We start from the raw sequence: 18,307 nt of genomic DNA, 5'->3' as shown, positions 1-18,307 counted from the left end.
GAAGAGTAAAGGGATAATGTGGTGTATTTTGGTGACGGTGATGTATTAGTTAATAAATTAGTTTAATTTAGTAAAATAAGTTCAAGATTTCGAGTGAGTTCCTGTCGTTTACTTGTAACAGAGTTTTACTCACAATGTACTAAGTTGTTTAACAAATTTTAATCATTTGTTTTGTGTTAAATATGACAACTTTTTTCATTGCTCTCATAGTTTTATAGTTATAATATAGATCAGGACTTTCCCATCAGCCACTGTGCCTCACCTGAACACCACACATGTCACATGACTGCACCTGATTCATATTTTGGGAAATTTCTCTGTTACAGCAGCAACGAGAAAGAAATGCAAATATATAAATAAAAAAAATAAAATTAAAGACATTTTACTACACTAAATTCTACTACACTAAATTCGTCTACACTAAATTTTACTACACTAAATTCTACTACACTAAATTCTACTACACTAAATTCTTCTACACTAAATTCTTCTACAATAAATTCTACTACACTAAATTCTACTACACTAAATTCTTCTACACTAAATTCTACTACACTAAATTCTTCTACACTAAATTCTTCTACACTAAATTCTACTACACTAAATTCTTCTACACTAAATTCTACTACACTAAATTCTTCTACACTAAATTCTTCTACACTAAATTCTACTACACTAAATTCTACTACACTAAATTCTATTACACTAAACTGGCACTTCATACATCTGCAGAATAGAAATGGACTTATAGGACATTTTATATGTAAGATACATTCATTTCGTATTTTACTATATTCGTTTTTTCACTTTTCTTATATTATAATACATACTGTATGTCCCTTACAAACAGTTGGCTGAAATGGTTAATCTGTGGGTTACTGATCAGAAGGTTGGTCATGGACTTTATCCCCCTCTCCTCCAGTGGTGCTATATCATCTCACACTGTCCTTTGACCTCAGCTGTGTTAGATGGGATATGCGAACAAAAGCATTTTATTGTTCTCTGATGTTTATGTGACACATAAAGGCTGCAATCAAAAAAAAAGAAGAAAAAAAAGAAAGAAATCAGCTGTCAGACTTTGGCTACTGTACATTTCCAGAATCATAAAAGTCCCTTACATTAATAGGATTGACACTGCTCTCTTTTACATTAATAGGATTAACACTGCTCTCTTTTACATTAATAGGATTGACACTGCTCTCTTTTACATTAATAGGGTTGACAATGTGGCTGTTATGCATTTTTTTTTTCAGTTACGGGTTTCTACACAGACTCCTCTTCATCTCACATAATGAGGTTTTGGTGTCCAAACCATCACCCACTCAGATCGATGCCATTGACCGAAGGGGACTCGAGCTTGAGCAGCTCCCGTGGCTTGGCACATTTATCACGCAGTGACAGTTCTCATTAACACACTCTTAAAAGGTCAATCAAATCAAAAACATGCTTATGGATATTTTCTCCTGGCTTTTCAAAGGAAGGCCATTTTTATAGTGAATCACTCGTCGTATTCCTGTTAGTTACATATTCTACGCTGAACGCTCTTGTCCTGTGTAAGTGAGACACACTGTCAGACATGTCGATATTGATTATAGTAACCTGTACTGACATAAACACTACATGCCTGATGTCATATCGCTGTCATAGGCTGTCATAACAGTTATCTTACCATTACTATCAGTTATTTAGATCATTATAGATATAATGTTTAGATTTTATTTAATAAACTGCTATAAGCTACATTTTTGCTAGCTGCTCTCTATTACAATATGGCTTAAGACAGAGATTTTTATACATATTGTATGTTATATGATCACTCTAAGAATATGTATCTCATTATGTCACATTGATATTAGTAGCTCAGTATATCACAGTCTCATGACACAAACACTGTTGTATCATTATTTTTCTCCTCTTAATATTTTACAAAATGCTTGAGTCATGAGTCTAGATTCAAAAGCGCATTTCCTTCAGTGATGAGCAGTCATGTCACGTCATGTCAGAGAGGATTGACATTATAAAGTCCCCTCCAGAAGTATAGGAACATTTTATTTATTTTTTTGTTATACGCTTAAGACATTTGGATTTAAGATTAATAGATGAATATAAAATGACAGAATTTCAGACAGAATGTTTCTGTAGACTTCTGAATACATTCTTCTGCTGCCATCATGAGATCCATCATCAATAAAGAATAGTTAGGATGTTCCAGTAGCAGCCTGTTCTTTATCCAGACTTTGGCCTTTTCATCAGCTTTGGTAGAGGTTCCTCTGGGTTCCAAAACTTTTGTGGCTTTTTATTTGTGAATTCCAGTCTGACCTTCTGATCTTTACTTCTGATCAGTAGATCTTGTGGTATGGCCTCTTTATTTCTGCTCTTCAAACAATGTGACTGTAACACCTTCACCCCTGCTCTCTGGAGCTTGTTTTCAGATTTTTTTTCACATAATGAATGATCCCTTTTCAGGACACTGGTGTTTTATTCCTCCGGTAGAATGGAGATTGATTTTTTATTGTTATATCAGTTATCAGTAATGTTGTTCTAATATATAGTGTCTGAATGAATAAAAATGCTAACACATGAGACCTAATTGGAATACACATATAATAAATGTACAGAGTTAGAGTTGTCATCAGTAGTCTGCTATTTTTCTTCAAATTCTCTAATCTGCTATTTTTCTTCAAATTTCTTCAAATTCAATTTCTTCAAGTTTTCTTGCTATTTATAAAAATCTACTCCAATAACAGTCATCACCATGAGCTCACCACTTACTAGATGTAGTAGTAGTGACGTGACATACGGCAGAATTCGCATTTAACTCCACATAATCCACAGTGCACACACAGCAGTGAACACAACAACAGCAGCAGTGGGCAGCCATTTATGCTTAGCCGCCCGGGGAGCAGTTGGGGGGCCGGCCCGAGACTCGAACCCACAACCTAAGGGTTAGGAGTCAGACTCTCTAACCATTAGGCCACGACTGCCCCGTCTACTACTAATGCTTGTGTCTAAGTGTGTTGTGTATACGTCAGGTGCATGCTCCTGCAGGCCCATGCTCCTGCTTCTGCTGGGTGAAAAAGTGGCCAGTATTTAGATGAGAGGAAGATTAGACAGTTTAGCCTTCATCTTTAAATAAGAAGCTGAATTAGTCACAGTCAGCTTGGCTTTATCTACAGGAATGTGGATGATGTTTAAATAGAGGTTTTATGAATGACTGCATGCAAAGGCAGAAAATTGATGGGTATTGATGAATGTATATTTCTTTCTTCTATTATTCATTCTTTTAGAAATTCAAATCAATATATGTTAATCAATTCACTCGTTCCTACATCCATCCTAGGGATGTTTAAATAGAGTCTTATCATCGTTTTTCACTCGGACGGACACAACCAGATAAAAACGTGCATTGTTGAAGAAATTGCTGAGGCATTCAATCAGTTGTGTTCTGTTGGACATTTCTTGACTGACACACTCATATTGTTAAACACACTTCTTTGAGTGACTATTAAGTGCACGAAGCCTCTGTGTAGTCCTGGAGGATCAGATATCGTTAATCATGCAGTTTCTCTCTAGAGAGCTTATTTGTCTCTGCTCAATCCTCCATTATTCAGAACGCATCAGTTCATCTCATCATATCATCATCTTAATCCCTACGTTTTCTCCACTGGATCTCCAGAGTTGACCATTTTTTGGGCACATTTTATCAAGGTCTTTGAACTTCAGGTCTTGCTGCAGTTTAACTCCTCTCTGTTCTGGTCCTAGTGGTGGAATGAATTCCAGCAGTTATGTAAATAGTCATTATTTGTTAAACAGGTTCCACTGAGTCACTGGCTGTTACTGAATACAGAGTGAAGTCCCATCTGTTTAATAGCCAACACTAATTACACACTTAACAATAAGGCACTTGTAATTTGTGAATTAATCTACTTCATTGTGCAATCAACAGAGACTCTGGGTTGTGTCAGTGTGCTTGTGGATGCATTTTGCTTGTTTCGGACTCAAACGAACTGACTTACCCGCTAAATGCTCTAAATGTCAAAAAATTCAGGAATCCAAATGACGTTTATAGTAGACGAGTAAAAGTCACATCTAAGATCTCTAATGTTACAATGGACAAATAATATGCAGGATTTCTTGAGAATGTATTCTTTTATATATGCATGAAAAACATTTCACCGTATAACTGCTTTACATTAATTCTATGTGAATTGATCATTCACTCTAATACTTAAAACAACTTTAAATTAAGTTTAATATAAACAATGACATTACTTTTTTTTCTTAAATATGTATTTCTGGTAAATATCTGCCAAGCCAGAGAATTGCTCAGAAGTCGTCTTTTCCTGCTTCACCATTTCTCTTTTTCGTGCATTGTGTCAGTGAACATTTTGTCTGTTTCTATATAATTTGCTGCTTTTGTTCCCAGTTGCCATGTTGAATTATTTTCAGTCTGAACTGGTCTCACAGACGCTAGAACATGTTGTATCTAAATGATCAGTCCTCTTGTACTAACTGCTGTTTCAGAAATTTAAGCTCTCTAATTAAGCTGTTGTGAAGAATATATATTTATATTCAATTCAATTCAAGTTTATTTGTATAGCACTTTTTACAATTGAAACTGTCTCAAAGCAGCTTTACAGAACATAAACATAGAACAAAAGGGTATTATAAAGATTAATATAAAGATTAATATGATACAAAAGTTCACAATTAATATTAGATATATTTAAATGTGTATGTATTTATCCCCAATGAGCAAGTCTGAGGTGACCCAGGTGACTGTGGGGAGGAAAAACTCCCTTAGATGGTAAAGGAAGAAACCTTGAGAGGAACCAGAATCAAAGGGAACCTCATCCTCATATGGGTGACACTGCAGGGTGTGATTATAAATATACAGTCTGATAAATGTTGTAGTGATGAGGAGGTTGTTGTCCTCAAACACCACATGGAGTTGCGTCTCCTCTTTAGTAACGCAGAGTCCAACTGGAGCTGGTAGATCTCTAGATGCCTCAGGATTCTCTCAGAGTCGGCCTCATCTCAGTGGAGGTCCAAAATCTTCATGGCATGGAAGAAGATCGGAGCTGGTACAATTTCTGGATGCCTCGGGATGGGTAGAAAGAGAGAAGCAGTGGAGAGGAATTAGTGTATCTGCTGTTCATAATATTTGCAAGTCTGATGTAATAGTGCACAATATTATTGTAATGAACACGGAACAGAAGCGACCCAAACGCAGGATAGCATAAATAAACAGGGTTTAATAACAGAAAACACGAAACATCACGCAGACTAAAGACAGGACATAACCACAGTAGATGCCGCGCTGCATGAGGCAACGCGGCACAGTTAAATACAAAAAGACAATGATGACAATAAGGATCAGGTGTGATGACAGGGAAGGAGCAGACAAAGGCGGGGCAGACACGTGACGAGAAACGTAAACAAACGCACGTGGCCAGAGTCCGGGCAGAGTCCTTACAGAGCCCCCCCCAAGGCGCGGCTCCCGACGCGCCAGTCCGTCCAGGCAGTCTCCACGGGTCCGGGAGGGGGGGGAGCAAGGCACACGGCGAGGCAGGTGGGGGGAGCAAGGCACACGGCGAGGCAGGTGAGGGGAGCAAGGCACACGGCGAGGCAGGTGGGGGGAGCAAGGCACACGGCGAGGCAGGTGGGGGGAGCAAGGCACACGGCGAGGCAGGTGGAGGGAGCAAGGCACACGGTGGCGCAGCCAGAGAGGGCCGAGCGACGTCCACAGCCGAGCTGGAGGGCCGAGCGACGTCCGCAGCCGAGCTGAAGGGCCGAGCGACGTCTACAGCCGAGCTGAAGGGCCGAGCACAACCCCCGATGCACCTCGGCCAGACCCACCCCCAGAGTCCAGGAAAGGGAGGGAGGGGGAAAAAAAAATTCCACCACAGAACAGGGAAGTCCACAGAAAAAAAAATCCAAAAACAGGGCAAAACGCGGGCCTGCAACACCCCCCGCGGACAGAAAGTGGGGCGGCGTCCTCCACGGAAACCAAATGTAAAACGACGCCCCCACCGGAAGGTGCGAGGCGATGTCACAGGACACCGAAAAACAAAATAAACCTCGGGCTGGCGATATGGCCCGCAACCAGGAAGTGAGGCGGCGCCCCCCGCGGAAAAACCGGAAGCAGGGCGGCATCCCTCACCGAAAAAATGCGGACCAATGTCACCAAACGCACCAAGTCCAGGGGGGAAACAAAATCTAAGAAGAAAAAAAAAGGTACTCCCAATCGGCCGGTCCAGGTTGCTGCTATCCCGCTGGGTCCTAAGGTGGCGGCATCTTCTGTAATGAACACGGAACAGAAGCGGACCCAAACGCAGGATAGCATAAATAAACAGGGTTTAATAACAGAAAACATGAAACATCACGCAGACTAAAGACAGGACATAACCACAGTAGATGGAGCAGACAAAGGCGGGGCAGACACGTGACGAGAAACGTAAACAAACGCACGTGGCCAGAGTCCGGGCAGAGTCCTTACAATTATGGGATGTATTATGTGTACGCCTGACTAAAGAGATGAGTTTTTAATCTACATTTAAACTGGGAAAGTGTGTCTAAAGACTATTCCAAAGTTTGGGAGCTGAATATGAAAATGCTTTACCACCTTTAGTAGACTTAGATATTCTGTAAACTACCAGAAGTCCTGAGTTTTGTGATCTCAGAGAGCGCAAAGGATTGTAACGTGTTAGAAGACTAGTTAGATACGTGGGAGCTAAACCATTAAGAGCCTTGTACGTAAGTAGCAGCAGTTTGTAATCAATTCTAAACTTAACAGGTAGCCAGTGTAGAGGTTGATAAAATTGGGGTTATATGGTCATACTTTCTTGTCCTAGTGAGAACTCTGGCCGCTGCATTTTGGACTAACTGCCTATTTATTAAAGGTGCAGGACAACCACCTAGTAATGCATTACAATAGTCCAGTCTAGAGGTCATGAAAGCATGAACTAGCTTCTCAGCATCAGATACAGATGTTTCTCAGCTTGGCAATATTTCTAAGGTGGAAGAAGGCTGTGTTTGTAATATGGGTGATATGATTTTAAAGACAAGTTGCTGTCTAATATAACACCCAGGTCTTTCACTGTCGAGCTCTAAATAGAAGTTGAAGTGTGAGAGCTTCTGTGTACTGGTTTTTGGACCGATAAGTAGTATTTCTGTGTTATCAGAGTTTAACAACAGAAAATTACACATCATCAAATATTTTATCTCTTTAACGCACTCAGTTAATTTGGACAATTTAGCTATTTCATCTGGTTTTGATCGTCAGCATAACAGTGGAAACTAATCCCATGTCTTCTAATGAATTTATGTGCTCTTTATGTCTCTCTCTCTCGCTCTCTATCTCTCTCACTCAGTGCATGCTGGGAGTGTGTGGGTGTGTATGTGAGGGTGAACACGGTGAGAGGGCGACAGTTTGGGAAACCTGCTGTTAAAAGCATTATGCATTAAGTGAGTAAATAGTAGCCGGTAGAAGTGTAGTGTTGTTCATGGTGGGGATGGCGTCCCCTCAGGAGTGGGTCTCGGCCCTCTCTCTTTGTCATGGCATCAGGTGTGTACCTGAACCTAGGTGAGCAAATCGGGTACGAAAATATCTGTTCAGCATCCAGGATGAATAAAGCTGTGGTGGGTTTTGTAAAAGAAGAAAACTTCGTAAATCATCTAATTAGCAGCGGAGTTGTGAGAGCATGTGTTTGTTTCAACGCTTGTTACTCCAACTATTGACTATTTCAAATATACCACAATTCATAAACATGGCCTTAAAACATGTGCTGTCTCTTATAAGACATGTACAAATGTTTTTATATGAACCTGAGCTGGATGTGTCTTTTTGTGTGTGGCATGAAGGTAAATCGTTCATGAACTATGCCAGTACAGGGAACATGAAGTGCTTTTTTGAATGTGTTGATTTGGAACATAAGTGGGCCGCTTGCCCACACAAAGCCAGTACCAGTGAAGCTATGGGCAGTAATGAACCCAGCTCAAGTGCAGCTCCTGAGATCAGTCCATCTGTCACAGATGAAGGACAGTCTCAGGCAGAAGAACACTGGTGAATGTGACATAGAGGCGAATGATGAAGGTACAGTGATTAAAGAAATGGTTACTGAGGACAATGTTAATGCTAGAGAAAACACTACAGGAGCAAAGGTGAATGAAAATGGAAAAATAGTTGACCCAGAAACTGAAAATAATGTAGAACAGGTCAATATAAAACAGTCAACTGCAGATTGTTCTGAAGCCTGTAATGATGGAGACATTAATGATGATGACACTTTTTCATAAATTTCTGAATCTGATTGTATAATGGAGGATTTTTACACACTGCAGGAGAATGAATTCCTAGATGTAACATATTGTAAGACTATAGAGGTAAGAGACTTCTTTCCAGATGTAGAAAAATTCATGGCAACAGTAACTGTGCTTCAACGTACAGCAAGTTATGAAGCTTTGAGTAAAGAAGCATCCTCTTTTCTGTACTTTCTCTTCTTGTTTTTGTTAATTTCTGCCTTTCTTTTCTCTACAGAGTGCTTAAAAATAGACTCTCTTAATGTAAATGGGGCTAGAGATAGGGCGATTTTTATTAAATAAATAAAATTAATGTTTTGCTTTTACAAGAAACACATACAGACAGGGAGAATAAGATGGAGTGGGGAAAGTGTCATAGAACAAATGGAACAAATACCAGTGCAGTTCTAGCTACGTATTTTATTGTCAAAAAGTCTGAATATAAATATTTTATTTACTAAGGAAATTGAGAAAGGTAGGATTTTGTTTACAGAGTTAGAATATGGTGGTGTGGTTTATGCTTTAATAAATGTCTATGCTCCAAATAAAGGTCCAGAAAGAGTGGAAGGTTTCATGAAGCTCGAAAATACTCTTAAAAACCTTAACAAAAATGTGCGTATAGTTTTAGGGGGGACTGAACTGTACTACAGAATTCTTAATAGATAGAAATAGAGAGGAACCTCACAGTCAATCTAGTACAGCTCTCCTAAAAATAACTAAAAAATATGACAACAGATATATGGAGAGAAAGTGATAGAGGAGTTAGACAGTACACCTGGGTTACAATAGTGGATAATAGGCTTAACAGGGCCAGATTAGATTGATTATATATAAGCAAAACATGGACCAGTAGAATAATGAATGTTTCCATTATACAAAATGATTTATCAGACCATCATATGGTCACCAATGATTACAACACGAAAAAAAGGTTACAGCCAAAGTACATCTGGCGTTTCAATGTGAAGTTGTTGCAGGATGTTTTCTTTTGTAATTGTTTTAAAAAGAAAAAAACGATCTTGAAGGTCTTAGCCAGTGGTGGGATGTAGGCAAAGTATTTAAATGTTTAAATGTTCTGCCAATGTTACACCTCGCATAACACAATAAGAATAAAGAAAACTGTACAACAATTACAAACAGATACAATAGGAAGAGACTTTATTGATAATAAGATTGTAAAGAGTAAAACTCTTTGTATCGGTATCAATCTGTATTCAAGATCAAGATTTTGCTCAATTAAAGACATGGACGCCCCCAGCATTCTCTTCTTTAACCTTTAAAGGACTGTTCACCAACAGCAGATGCATCATCTCTGTCATGTAAACAGATCAATAACAACAGATGTAAAAGAAATGAAGGAAATAGCAGTAGGTTTCTTTACAGAGCTAGACAGTGCTGAACAATGTGATCCTGAAAGTACAGCTGAACTGCTTCAGAATCTACCGCAACTGGGACCTGAGCAAAAAGTGGCACTAGATGGTGATATCACCTTCCAGGACTTAACCGAGGCAATGGAACAGCTAGCTGCTGGACGGTTGCCTGGCATAGACGGACTACCTGAAGAGTTTTATAAACACTTTTGAGGAACTGGACTACCATGAAGTTTTAGCAGAATGTTTAAGGAACATGACTCTTCCAATCAGCTGTCAGCGTGCTGTTCTTTCCCTGCTGCCAAAAAAAAGGCGATCTGGGACTCTTGACAAACTTAAGGCCAGTCTCTCTGCTCTGTGTTGACTAAAAGATTCTTTCAAAATGCATTTCAAACAGATTGAAAGACCATTTAGCTTTTATTATTCAGAAAGACCAAATGCATTCCAGAAAGGTCAATTAAGGACAATCTTTTTTAATACGTGATGTCATAGATTTTAGTCTTTTTAATGATTCTAATTTGGGTGTTCTTTCACAAGACCAAGAGAAAGCATTTGACAGGGTAGACCATAGCTATCTTTTTAATGTTTTGGAAAGGTTTGGCTTAGGTGATTCTTTTATTTCTCGTTAAGTTACTTTATAATAGTATTTTAGTGATGGTCAAAGTGGGTGAAGGGCTAAGTTTTCCCATACAGGTCTCAAGAGGGATCAGGCAGGGATGTCCTCTGTCAGGGCAGCTGTACAGTCTAGCTATAGAACCTCTTCTGTGCAAGTTTAGGAGGGATCTTCATGGAGTCACAATGCAAGGTGCTAGAAACAGTGCTAAAGTGTACCTTTCAGCATATGCTGATGACATCACAATATTTATTACAGAGCAGAATTATGTAACAATTGTTAATAATTGCATGCAACAGTATGAAAAAGCTTCTTCAGCCAAAGTTAACTGTGAAAAGACAGAAGGATTTATCATTGGGCAATGGACTAAAACGGGCTTGAGATGGAGAAGCGAAGGGTTTTAAGTGTTGAGGGTGTTTTTAGGGAATGGACAATTTCAAACCAAAACTTGGGAGGGCTTGCTAGAAAAGGTGTTAGCCCAATTGTCTAAATGGAAAATTACCACACTTGTCCAACTGAGGTAGAGTTCTGGTGGGGAACAGCCTGGCTGCCTCAAGCTTGTGGCACAAAGTGATAGTCATCGAACCATCTGATGAACTCATAAGCAAAATACAGAAAACAATGGTGGACTTCTTTTGGACTGGACAGCACTGGACCCAGGCCTCGATGCTGTCTCTGCCAATTGAAGAAGGAGGTCAAGGCTTGGTGGACATCAAGAGTCGCATACGAGCCTTCAGATTACAAGCAGCTCAGAGACTCCTTTACTACAAAGATCTGGCTTAGACCAAAACTATCTGTCCAATTCAGCAATGAGCAGGCAACCTGGGACTTCACAAACACATATTTCATCTAAAAGGGGATCGGGTGAGTCTTGGCAAAATTACATCCTTTAATAAGTCAGTGCTGCAAGCTTGGAGGAACATCCTAAAAGTGGAAAGACCTGTAGATGAAGAAGGGGACTGGGTTTATGAAGAACCCCTACTCTTCAATCCAGTTATTCAGACCAGACTGTTGTCTTCAGCAACTGTGAGATCTTGCCTTCTAAGAAATGGAGTTACAAAGCTGGAACATCTACTGGATGGAAATGGTTGGAGATCTGACAATGCACTTAAAGTGGTGACAAACTTGCAACCAGCATGTCTCATTTCCAAGATGAAGGATGAAATCTTCTCTGTGCTACCGAGCAGCTACAGAAACATCATTGTAAGAGGACCTCGAAGGGACAACCTAGATGAACAGGACTTTCCCAAAATTAAACTCACTCCAGCTATCAGTGAGGAAAAAGAAGAATAAGCGTGTGGCAATGTTTTATCCTTTAATACCCCTAAATCTGGAGATCTGGAGTCAGCACTAAAGAAAGCACTGTACTATATCACAATGAAAATAACACAGTTGCAATCGCTGAGACAGCAAATTGTCAAAGTGGCCAGACCTGCTGGGACCAGACTTCCTTTTGAGGGACAGGTGGAGAGTCCAGTATAAGCCTCCCATTTTCAAAAGCAGAACTGGGAGAGTGTAGTGGAGAGAGTCTGCACCAAATTGTCTAAATGGAAATGGTTGCTACCCCAGAAAATTCAGTGTACAAAATTCAGTTTACTTCAACCACCTGCATAGCTTGTGCAAGAAGTTGGTGAGTTTCTTTTGGTCAGGTCAACAATGGGTCAGAGCATCTGTACATTTATTAGTACAAGAAGGTGGACAGGGCCTGGTGAGCATCAGATCCAGGATAATGACTTTTAGACTCCAATCTGACTCTTATACCAGAGAAACTTTGCCTGGCAGGACACAGCCACTCCTGGTGAAGATCACACCATTCTACAGATCCTTGCTGGAAGCATGGATGGTGCTCTCTTTCTCAAGGATGCTTGACACAGCAACTGGCGCATGGCTTATGGAGGAGCCTTTGTTTAAGAGCCTCTTTATTTCAGTCAAGACTGTTGTCTTCTACTCATTGTGCTCATGTCTTAGAACTGCTGGATGCTTAAAGCTGGACCACCAGGTGGGCTTCGACTAAGAAGTTCTTGCAGAAAGTACTGGGATTAGATCATGCTGAATATTGGGACAACGAACAGCAGAGATATGGAGATCACTGCCTGCAGGCTATCAGGAGTTTCAGAATGGAGCACATCTTATTGTTCAGTGGAGAGAAGGAGACCACTATGACTTCCCTACACTTATAATCAGGGCTGCTGTGGAGGAGTGGATAGAAGAGGAGAGAAGAGGAGAGACTACTCTTATCCTTTAAAGCTCCAGCATTGGGTACCTTTGAGATGGCTGGGAAGAAAGCTCTATACATGCTATCTGTGAAGGTGTGTCATGCATGGTGGAGATGAGTGTTTTGGCAATGATTCTTCCTCTAATGGCTGCTTGCGTTCCCTGTACAAGCGTCCAATCAATAAAGGGACAGGCGACCTCCAGTGTAGGATAGAACATGGGGCGATAGCCTCAGACATCGGGTGCACCTCGATCCCAGTGTTGAGAGGGTTGCTCATTCTGTTCAGAAACCTAGTCTTTATTTCACTTCTTTGCAGAGTGTAAGCATTTTGGAAGTCTTTTCCTGTTGTTAGAACACTGGTTTTCAGTTTTAGGTCTTTGCAAGTTTTTTATTTTTGGGCGAAAATACTCAGTAAGACAGAAATATATCATAGTTCTGCTAAACTTTCTGTCTGAAACAGCAAAACTAGCCATCTGGATATCAAGGAAGAACAAAATGCTAGACAAGGCTGCAGTGGATGTGGTGGCGATGTTCAAGGGCCCGGTGGCTGCACGGCTCAGAATAGAACATGTATATTATGCCTTAGTGGGGAAGCTACCAGTGTTTACAGTATGTGCACATGGGGAATAAATGAACTACTTTGTTCAATTAATGAGGAAAATTCAAACTTAGTGCTGAATCTTTGACCCCCTTTAAATTTCTTTCTTTCTTTCTTTCTTTCTTTCTTTCTTTCTTTCTTTCTTTCTTTCTTTCTTTCCCTTTTAAATACTCATTAGATCTAGGCTGATACTGTAAAACAGTGTTGCTGTATGTTATGAACATCTCTCTCTCTCTCTCTCTCTCTCTCTCTCTCTCTCTCTCTCTCTCTCTCAAATATTTTGCACTCTGCAGTGATGAAGATGAATTATTTCAGGACTTGTTGCTTGTATAATGACCTCCCCCAATATGACAGAATAATAGAACACACCCCACGAAGCCTGGTTCATTCTTTCTCCCACCTTCATTCTATTTGGGACTATGTTTTGAAATTGGTGTGCAGGGAACAAACATGGCAGCAATCATTCCTTGTGTTAAAGCTATTGCAGCCATTTTAGTGCTATCACATACTTTTATTCCCTCATCTGCCCATACCATGAAAGATCCATCTTTTATTTTTATTTCTGATTTCTGATCAACAATTTGTGCACAGAACTTCATGTTTGTAGATCCACAAGAGCAAAATGGCTCGGCTTCATGAATTATAGCTCAGGACCAAAAAGAGTGGCTACAAAGACAAGAGTGGAAGTAGACATGAAAAGTCATTTAATTTAATTGCATCATTAATTGCATTGAGAGGAAGGTGCAAATAACAACTCATCATATGCACAATTGACCTTCCTTTGCTTCTGATAATAATCAACCAAAGCAAAACAGCTCCATTAAAAACACCACTAAAAGATATTTCAGCAAAATGTATCCGTTGGTTGTTGAGTGGTTATGAGTCATATGTCATGTATAAATATTGTATCTGCAGACATTTTCAGGGAACACAGACATGGACTCGGTGGTCCAGCGCAAGCTTCTGCACTCTATCAGGACTCGATTTCTACGACTTCTGCCTCTAGAAGGAAATCCCACAGGAGGAATAGGACTCAGACTGGAGATCTATGGCTGCAGTTACAGTAAGAACACACACACACACACACACACACACACACTCATACACACACACTCACACACATACACACACACTCGTACACACACTCATACACTCATACACACACTCATACACACACACACTCATAAACACACACTCATACAGTACACTCACACACATACACACGCACACTCACACACACTCACACACATACACACACACACTCATACACACACACTCATACACTCACACACACACACACGCACACTCACACACTCACAAACACACACACAAACACTCATACACAAACTCATACACACATACACACTCACTCATACACTCACACACCCACACACACTCATACACTCACACACACACACGCACACTCACACACACACACTCACAAACACTCATACACACTTATACACTCTCTCTCACACACACACACACACACTCACAAACACTCATACACACATACACACTCACTCATACACTCACACACCCACACACACTCATACACTCACACACATACACGCACACTCACACACACACTCACAAACACTCATACACACTTATACACTCTCTCTCTCACACACACACACACACACACACTCACACACACACTCATACTCAGACACACACAAACACACACTCGCACACACACTCACACACACACTCACACATACATAAACACACACATACACACACACATACACACACACTAAAATGTCAAAGAAAAAATGTTTGTGTGTGTTTTTAAACAGAACACCATATAGCTTGAAAATCATCATTCTGGCACAACAATGTGTCGTACAGGAACAAACCTTTACTCCGATACTTGAGAGCATTTTCTGTACCAATATATTTGAAGCTTTTACCACTACGCTATTTAAATAAGATATATATTTATATATAAATATATATAAAAAAGAATTTAGAGTATTGACTAAAATATCCATATGCTGCCTTAAAAAGGTGAATAAACTCAAACTATGTTTCAACTCACAAGTCAAGACAATAGACTACTTTAAGTTTTGTTTTTGAATTGAAGTGAGCGAGATTTATTAGCTAATGTGTTAATTAACATGTAAACTAAATCAAACATGCTTTAATAGAAAGGTTATTTCAGTGTGCATCATTTCTGTGTGCAGTACAGCTGCGTACACAAACCACTGGATTAGTGATAGATGTTAGAGATAAATAGTAACTTAATTTTAAACTTTATTTTTTATTCTGTTTCTTACGGTGGCCGAGAAGTGCAAAACACATTAACAAATCCGGAAACAAAACAATAAATCCGAAAACACATTAACAAATCCGAAAACACCTTAACAAATCCGAAAACAAATGAACAAATCCGAAACTCCTTAACAAATCCAAAAACACAACGACAAGTCAAACAACTAGGAAAAGGTAAGTATAGTTTGCGAAAGGAAACTTACCAATCATCGGACAAGACACCTGTCATTCACCTGTATATCTTGAATGACAGGTCTCTTGTACAATGATCGGTAAGTTTCCTTTCGCAAACTATACCTACCTTTTCCGGGTTGTCTGAGTCGTTGCACGAAACACATTAACAAATCCGAAAACACATTAACAAATCCGAAAACACAACTACAATTCAGACAACCCGGAAGAGGTTGGTATCGTTTGTGATTGGAACACTTACCGATCATCGGACAAGTCACCTGTCACTCAAGGTATACATGTCTCAACAGTCTGCCGCAGGGAAAATTTGGAACGGATGGATGGAATGGATTACTGTGGATTAATTAATGTTATTTTCTTATATTTAAACAGAGAACTTTTCACATTACACATAAGATTCCATACCTGTATAGTATCTTGAGTGACAGGTGTCTCGTCCGATGATCGGTAAGTTTCCATTCACAAACGATACCTACCGTTTCCGGGTTGTTCGGAACCTACACTAGGATCCTGTTTGTGGATTTCAGCTCCACTTACAACCCTATCATCTTGTCTCTGCTACATGAAAAGCTCTTCCAGCTGAGCGTACCTGACTCCACATGCAGGTGGATCACAGAATTCCTGACTGAAAGAAGGCAGCAGGTGAAATTGGGAAAATATGTCTCTGACTCCTGGACTATAAATACTGGCTCGCCCCAAGGCTGCATTTTTTCTCCTCTGCTTTTCTCCCCATATACCAACAGCTGCACCTCCAGTCACCAGACCATTAAACTAATTCTGAAGTTTGCAGATGACACCACCCTCATAGGGCTCATCTCTGAGGGGGATGAGTCTGCTTATAGGAGGGAGATTAACCACCTGGTGAACTGCTGCAGCACCAACATCCTGGGGCACAATACAGAGAAAACATTGGAGGTGGTGGTAGATTTTAGGAAGAACAAAGCCCCACCCACCCCTGTCACTCTGTGTGACTCACCTGACTCAACTATGGACTCCTTCTGATACCTGGGAACCATCATCACCCAGGACCTCAAGCACAGCAGTGGATGTACTTGACAAAGATTAACCTACCAAAGACAGTGATGGTGCACTTCTACACCTCCATTGTTAAGTTTATACTCACCTCCTCCACCACTATTTGTTAGGTGCAGGGTGTCATTTGCTCTGCTGAGAAGGTGATTCTCAGCAGCAATCTACCATCTCTTCAGGATCTGTACAATTCCAGGACAGTTAAGATTGTGGCTGACGCTCTCATCCTGAACAGAATCTCTCGTCTCTGACAGAAGGCTGCCGTCCCTAAAGACTAAAACTTCACGCCACAAAAACAGATTTTTCCCATCTGCAACTGGCTTCATCAACAACATCTAGGACCCAACATGTCGACAATAATAAACTACCCCACCACTGTTCAGATACATTAAATTAATGTTCACAAATCTGACTGTTATGTTGCACCTTCCTTCCTCACATGTCCAACTATTGTAACATTTATAACTGTATATCTGCAGTGACCACTTTTCACATCCTGCATTAGTGTACAATTCAGGTTTCTACTTTTATTTCCATCTAATAGCTTGTTTTTTTTTTTTTTTGTAAATCTTTATGCTTATACAAGTTATTTTTTGTTTCTTATATTTATGCTTCTTCTCGATTATTACTATGCACCAACACACCAAGACAAATTCCTGTACATGGAGACCCTAAAGAACCTGGCAATAAAACTGATGCTGAATTGTATTTGCAGAGAAAAGCAGAAGAATCCAGCGGATAGTGAAATTTAGTCCAGCATTCAGTTGTATTTGTGTGAAAATGTGATATGTTGCTCAATGACTTGATAACATGTAGAAGTTGTTTTGAATAAGTTGCATGTAAATCTTTCTTTCCTGTGAAACCGGGTTATCATATGGATTAACATATGTGTCAGTAACCGTCTTTGTGCGTCTGAGTGTGTGATTGTGTTTGTACATTTTTGAAATACATCTTTTCCAAAGAGGATTATGCATTAAGTATTCACCACTTTTAGCTTTTTCAATTCAGACCTCAGGAGACGTGTGACTGTGTGCAGCTGATGGGTATTCGGTCTGTCCGTCTTTTCTCCCTCTTGACTTCACTAAGCACAAATTCTTTCTTTCAAGTCAACCGTGACAGCGACGAAATTACTGACAACGCTCTGTCAAGGCTGCTGAAGTTTTAGATAGTCTTTTCCCTTTCATCCACACAAACCGAACCAAAAAGACTTCATAATGATGGAAGTCAAGCTGATGACATCCAGAAATGTTGAAGGGTTTGATTCATTCATAGCTCTGTAACTAGGTCTACAGTATGCTGCGAGACCAAACAGAACAGAACTGTGAAAGAAAAATGTGTTTATAAATCAGAATTGGCCTAATGGTATGTTAATGTCTATTAAAATCACATGATGTCTGCTGAACCTGTCTCAGAACATCTGGATATTTTAACCTCCTGTCTCTGTTTTTAAACGTTACACAGTTATGAAGTATCTGCATCATCGATCATAGCGATGTTAGACTTATTTTTAGGATATTTGATATTATAATTGATATTAATGATATTAATGATGGTCATTGTCTAAATTTCTTTATGATTGTTTTTTGAAACAGTTTTAACATTCTCTCAACAGAACAGAGTTACTGTTTTACTCAATGGCAGTCAACCGTGAAGCATGTTTGCAAACTAATCCAAACTCATCAGTCAAAAACAGTAAAACAAAATAATCTGTA

The 18,307-nt window shown here is 39.8% G+C and overlaps 1 protein-coding gene across 1 annotated transcript in view; it reads left to right on the top strand.

Moving 5' to 3' along the window:
* cntnap5l (contactin associated protein family member 5 like) overlaps positions 1–18,307 on the top strand; it is a 107,778-nt gene that overhangs the window by 38,529 nt on the left and 50,942 nt on the right. The window contains exon 4 of the mRNA XM_060876136.1: positions 14,013–14,160. Within this exon, the coding sequence (XP_060732119.1) occupies positions 14,013–14,160 (148 nt within the window). The remainder of the gene's footprint in view (positions 1–14,012; positions 14,161–18,307) is intronic.

The sequence above is a fragment of the Tachysurus vachellii genome, chromosome 1 (assembly GCF_030014155.1).
Source record: "Tachysurus vachellii isolate PV-2020 chromosome 1, HZAU_Pvac_v1, whole genome shotgun sequence".
Taxonomy (NCBI): domain Eukaryota; kingdom Metazoa; phylum Chordata; class Actinopteri; order Siluriformes; family Bagridae; genus Tachysurus; species Tachysurus vachellii.
The sequence above is the reverse complement of the archived record's forward strand: the minus strand, read 5'-3'. Positions and strand labels throughout refer to the sequence as shown.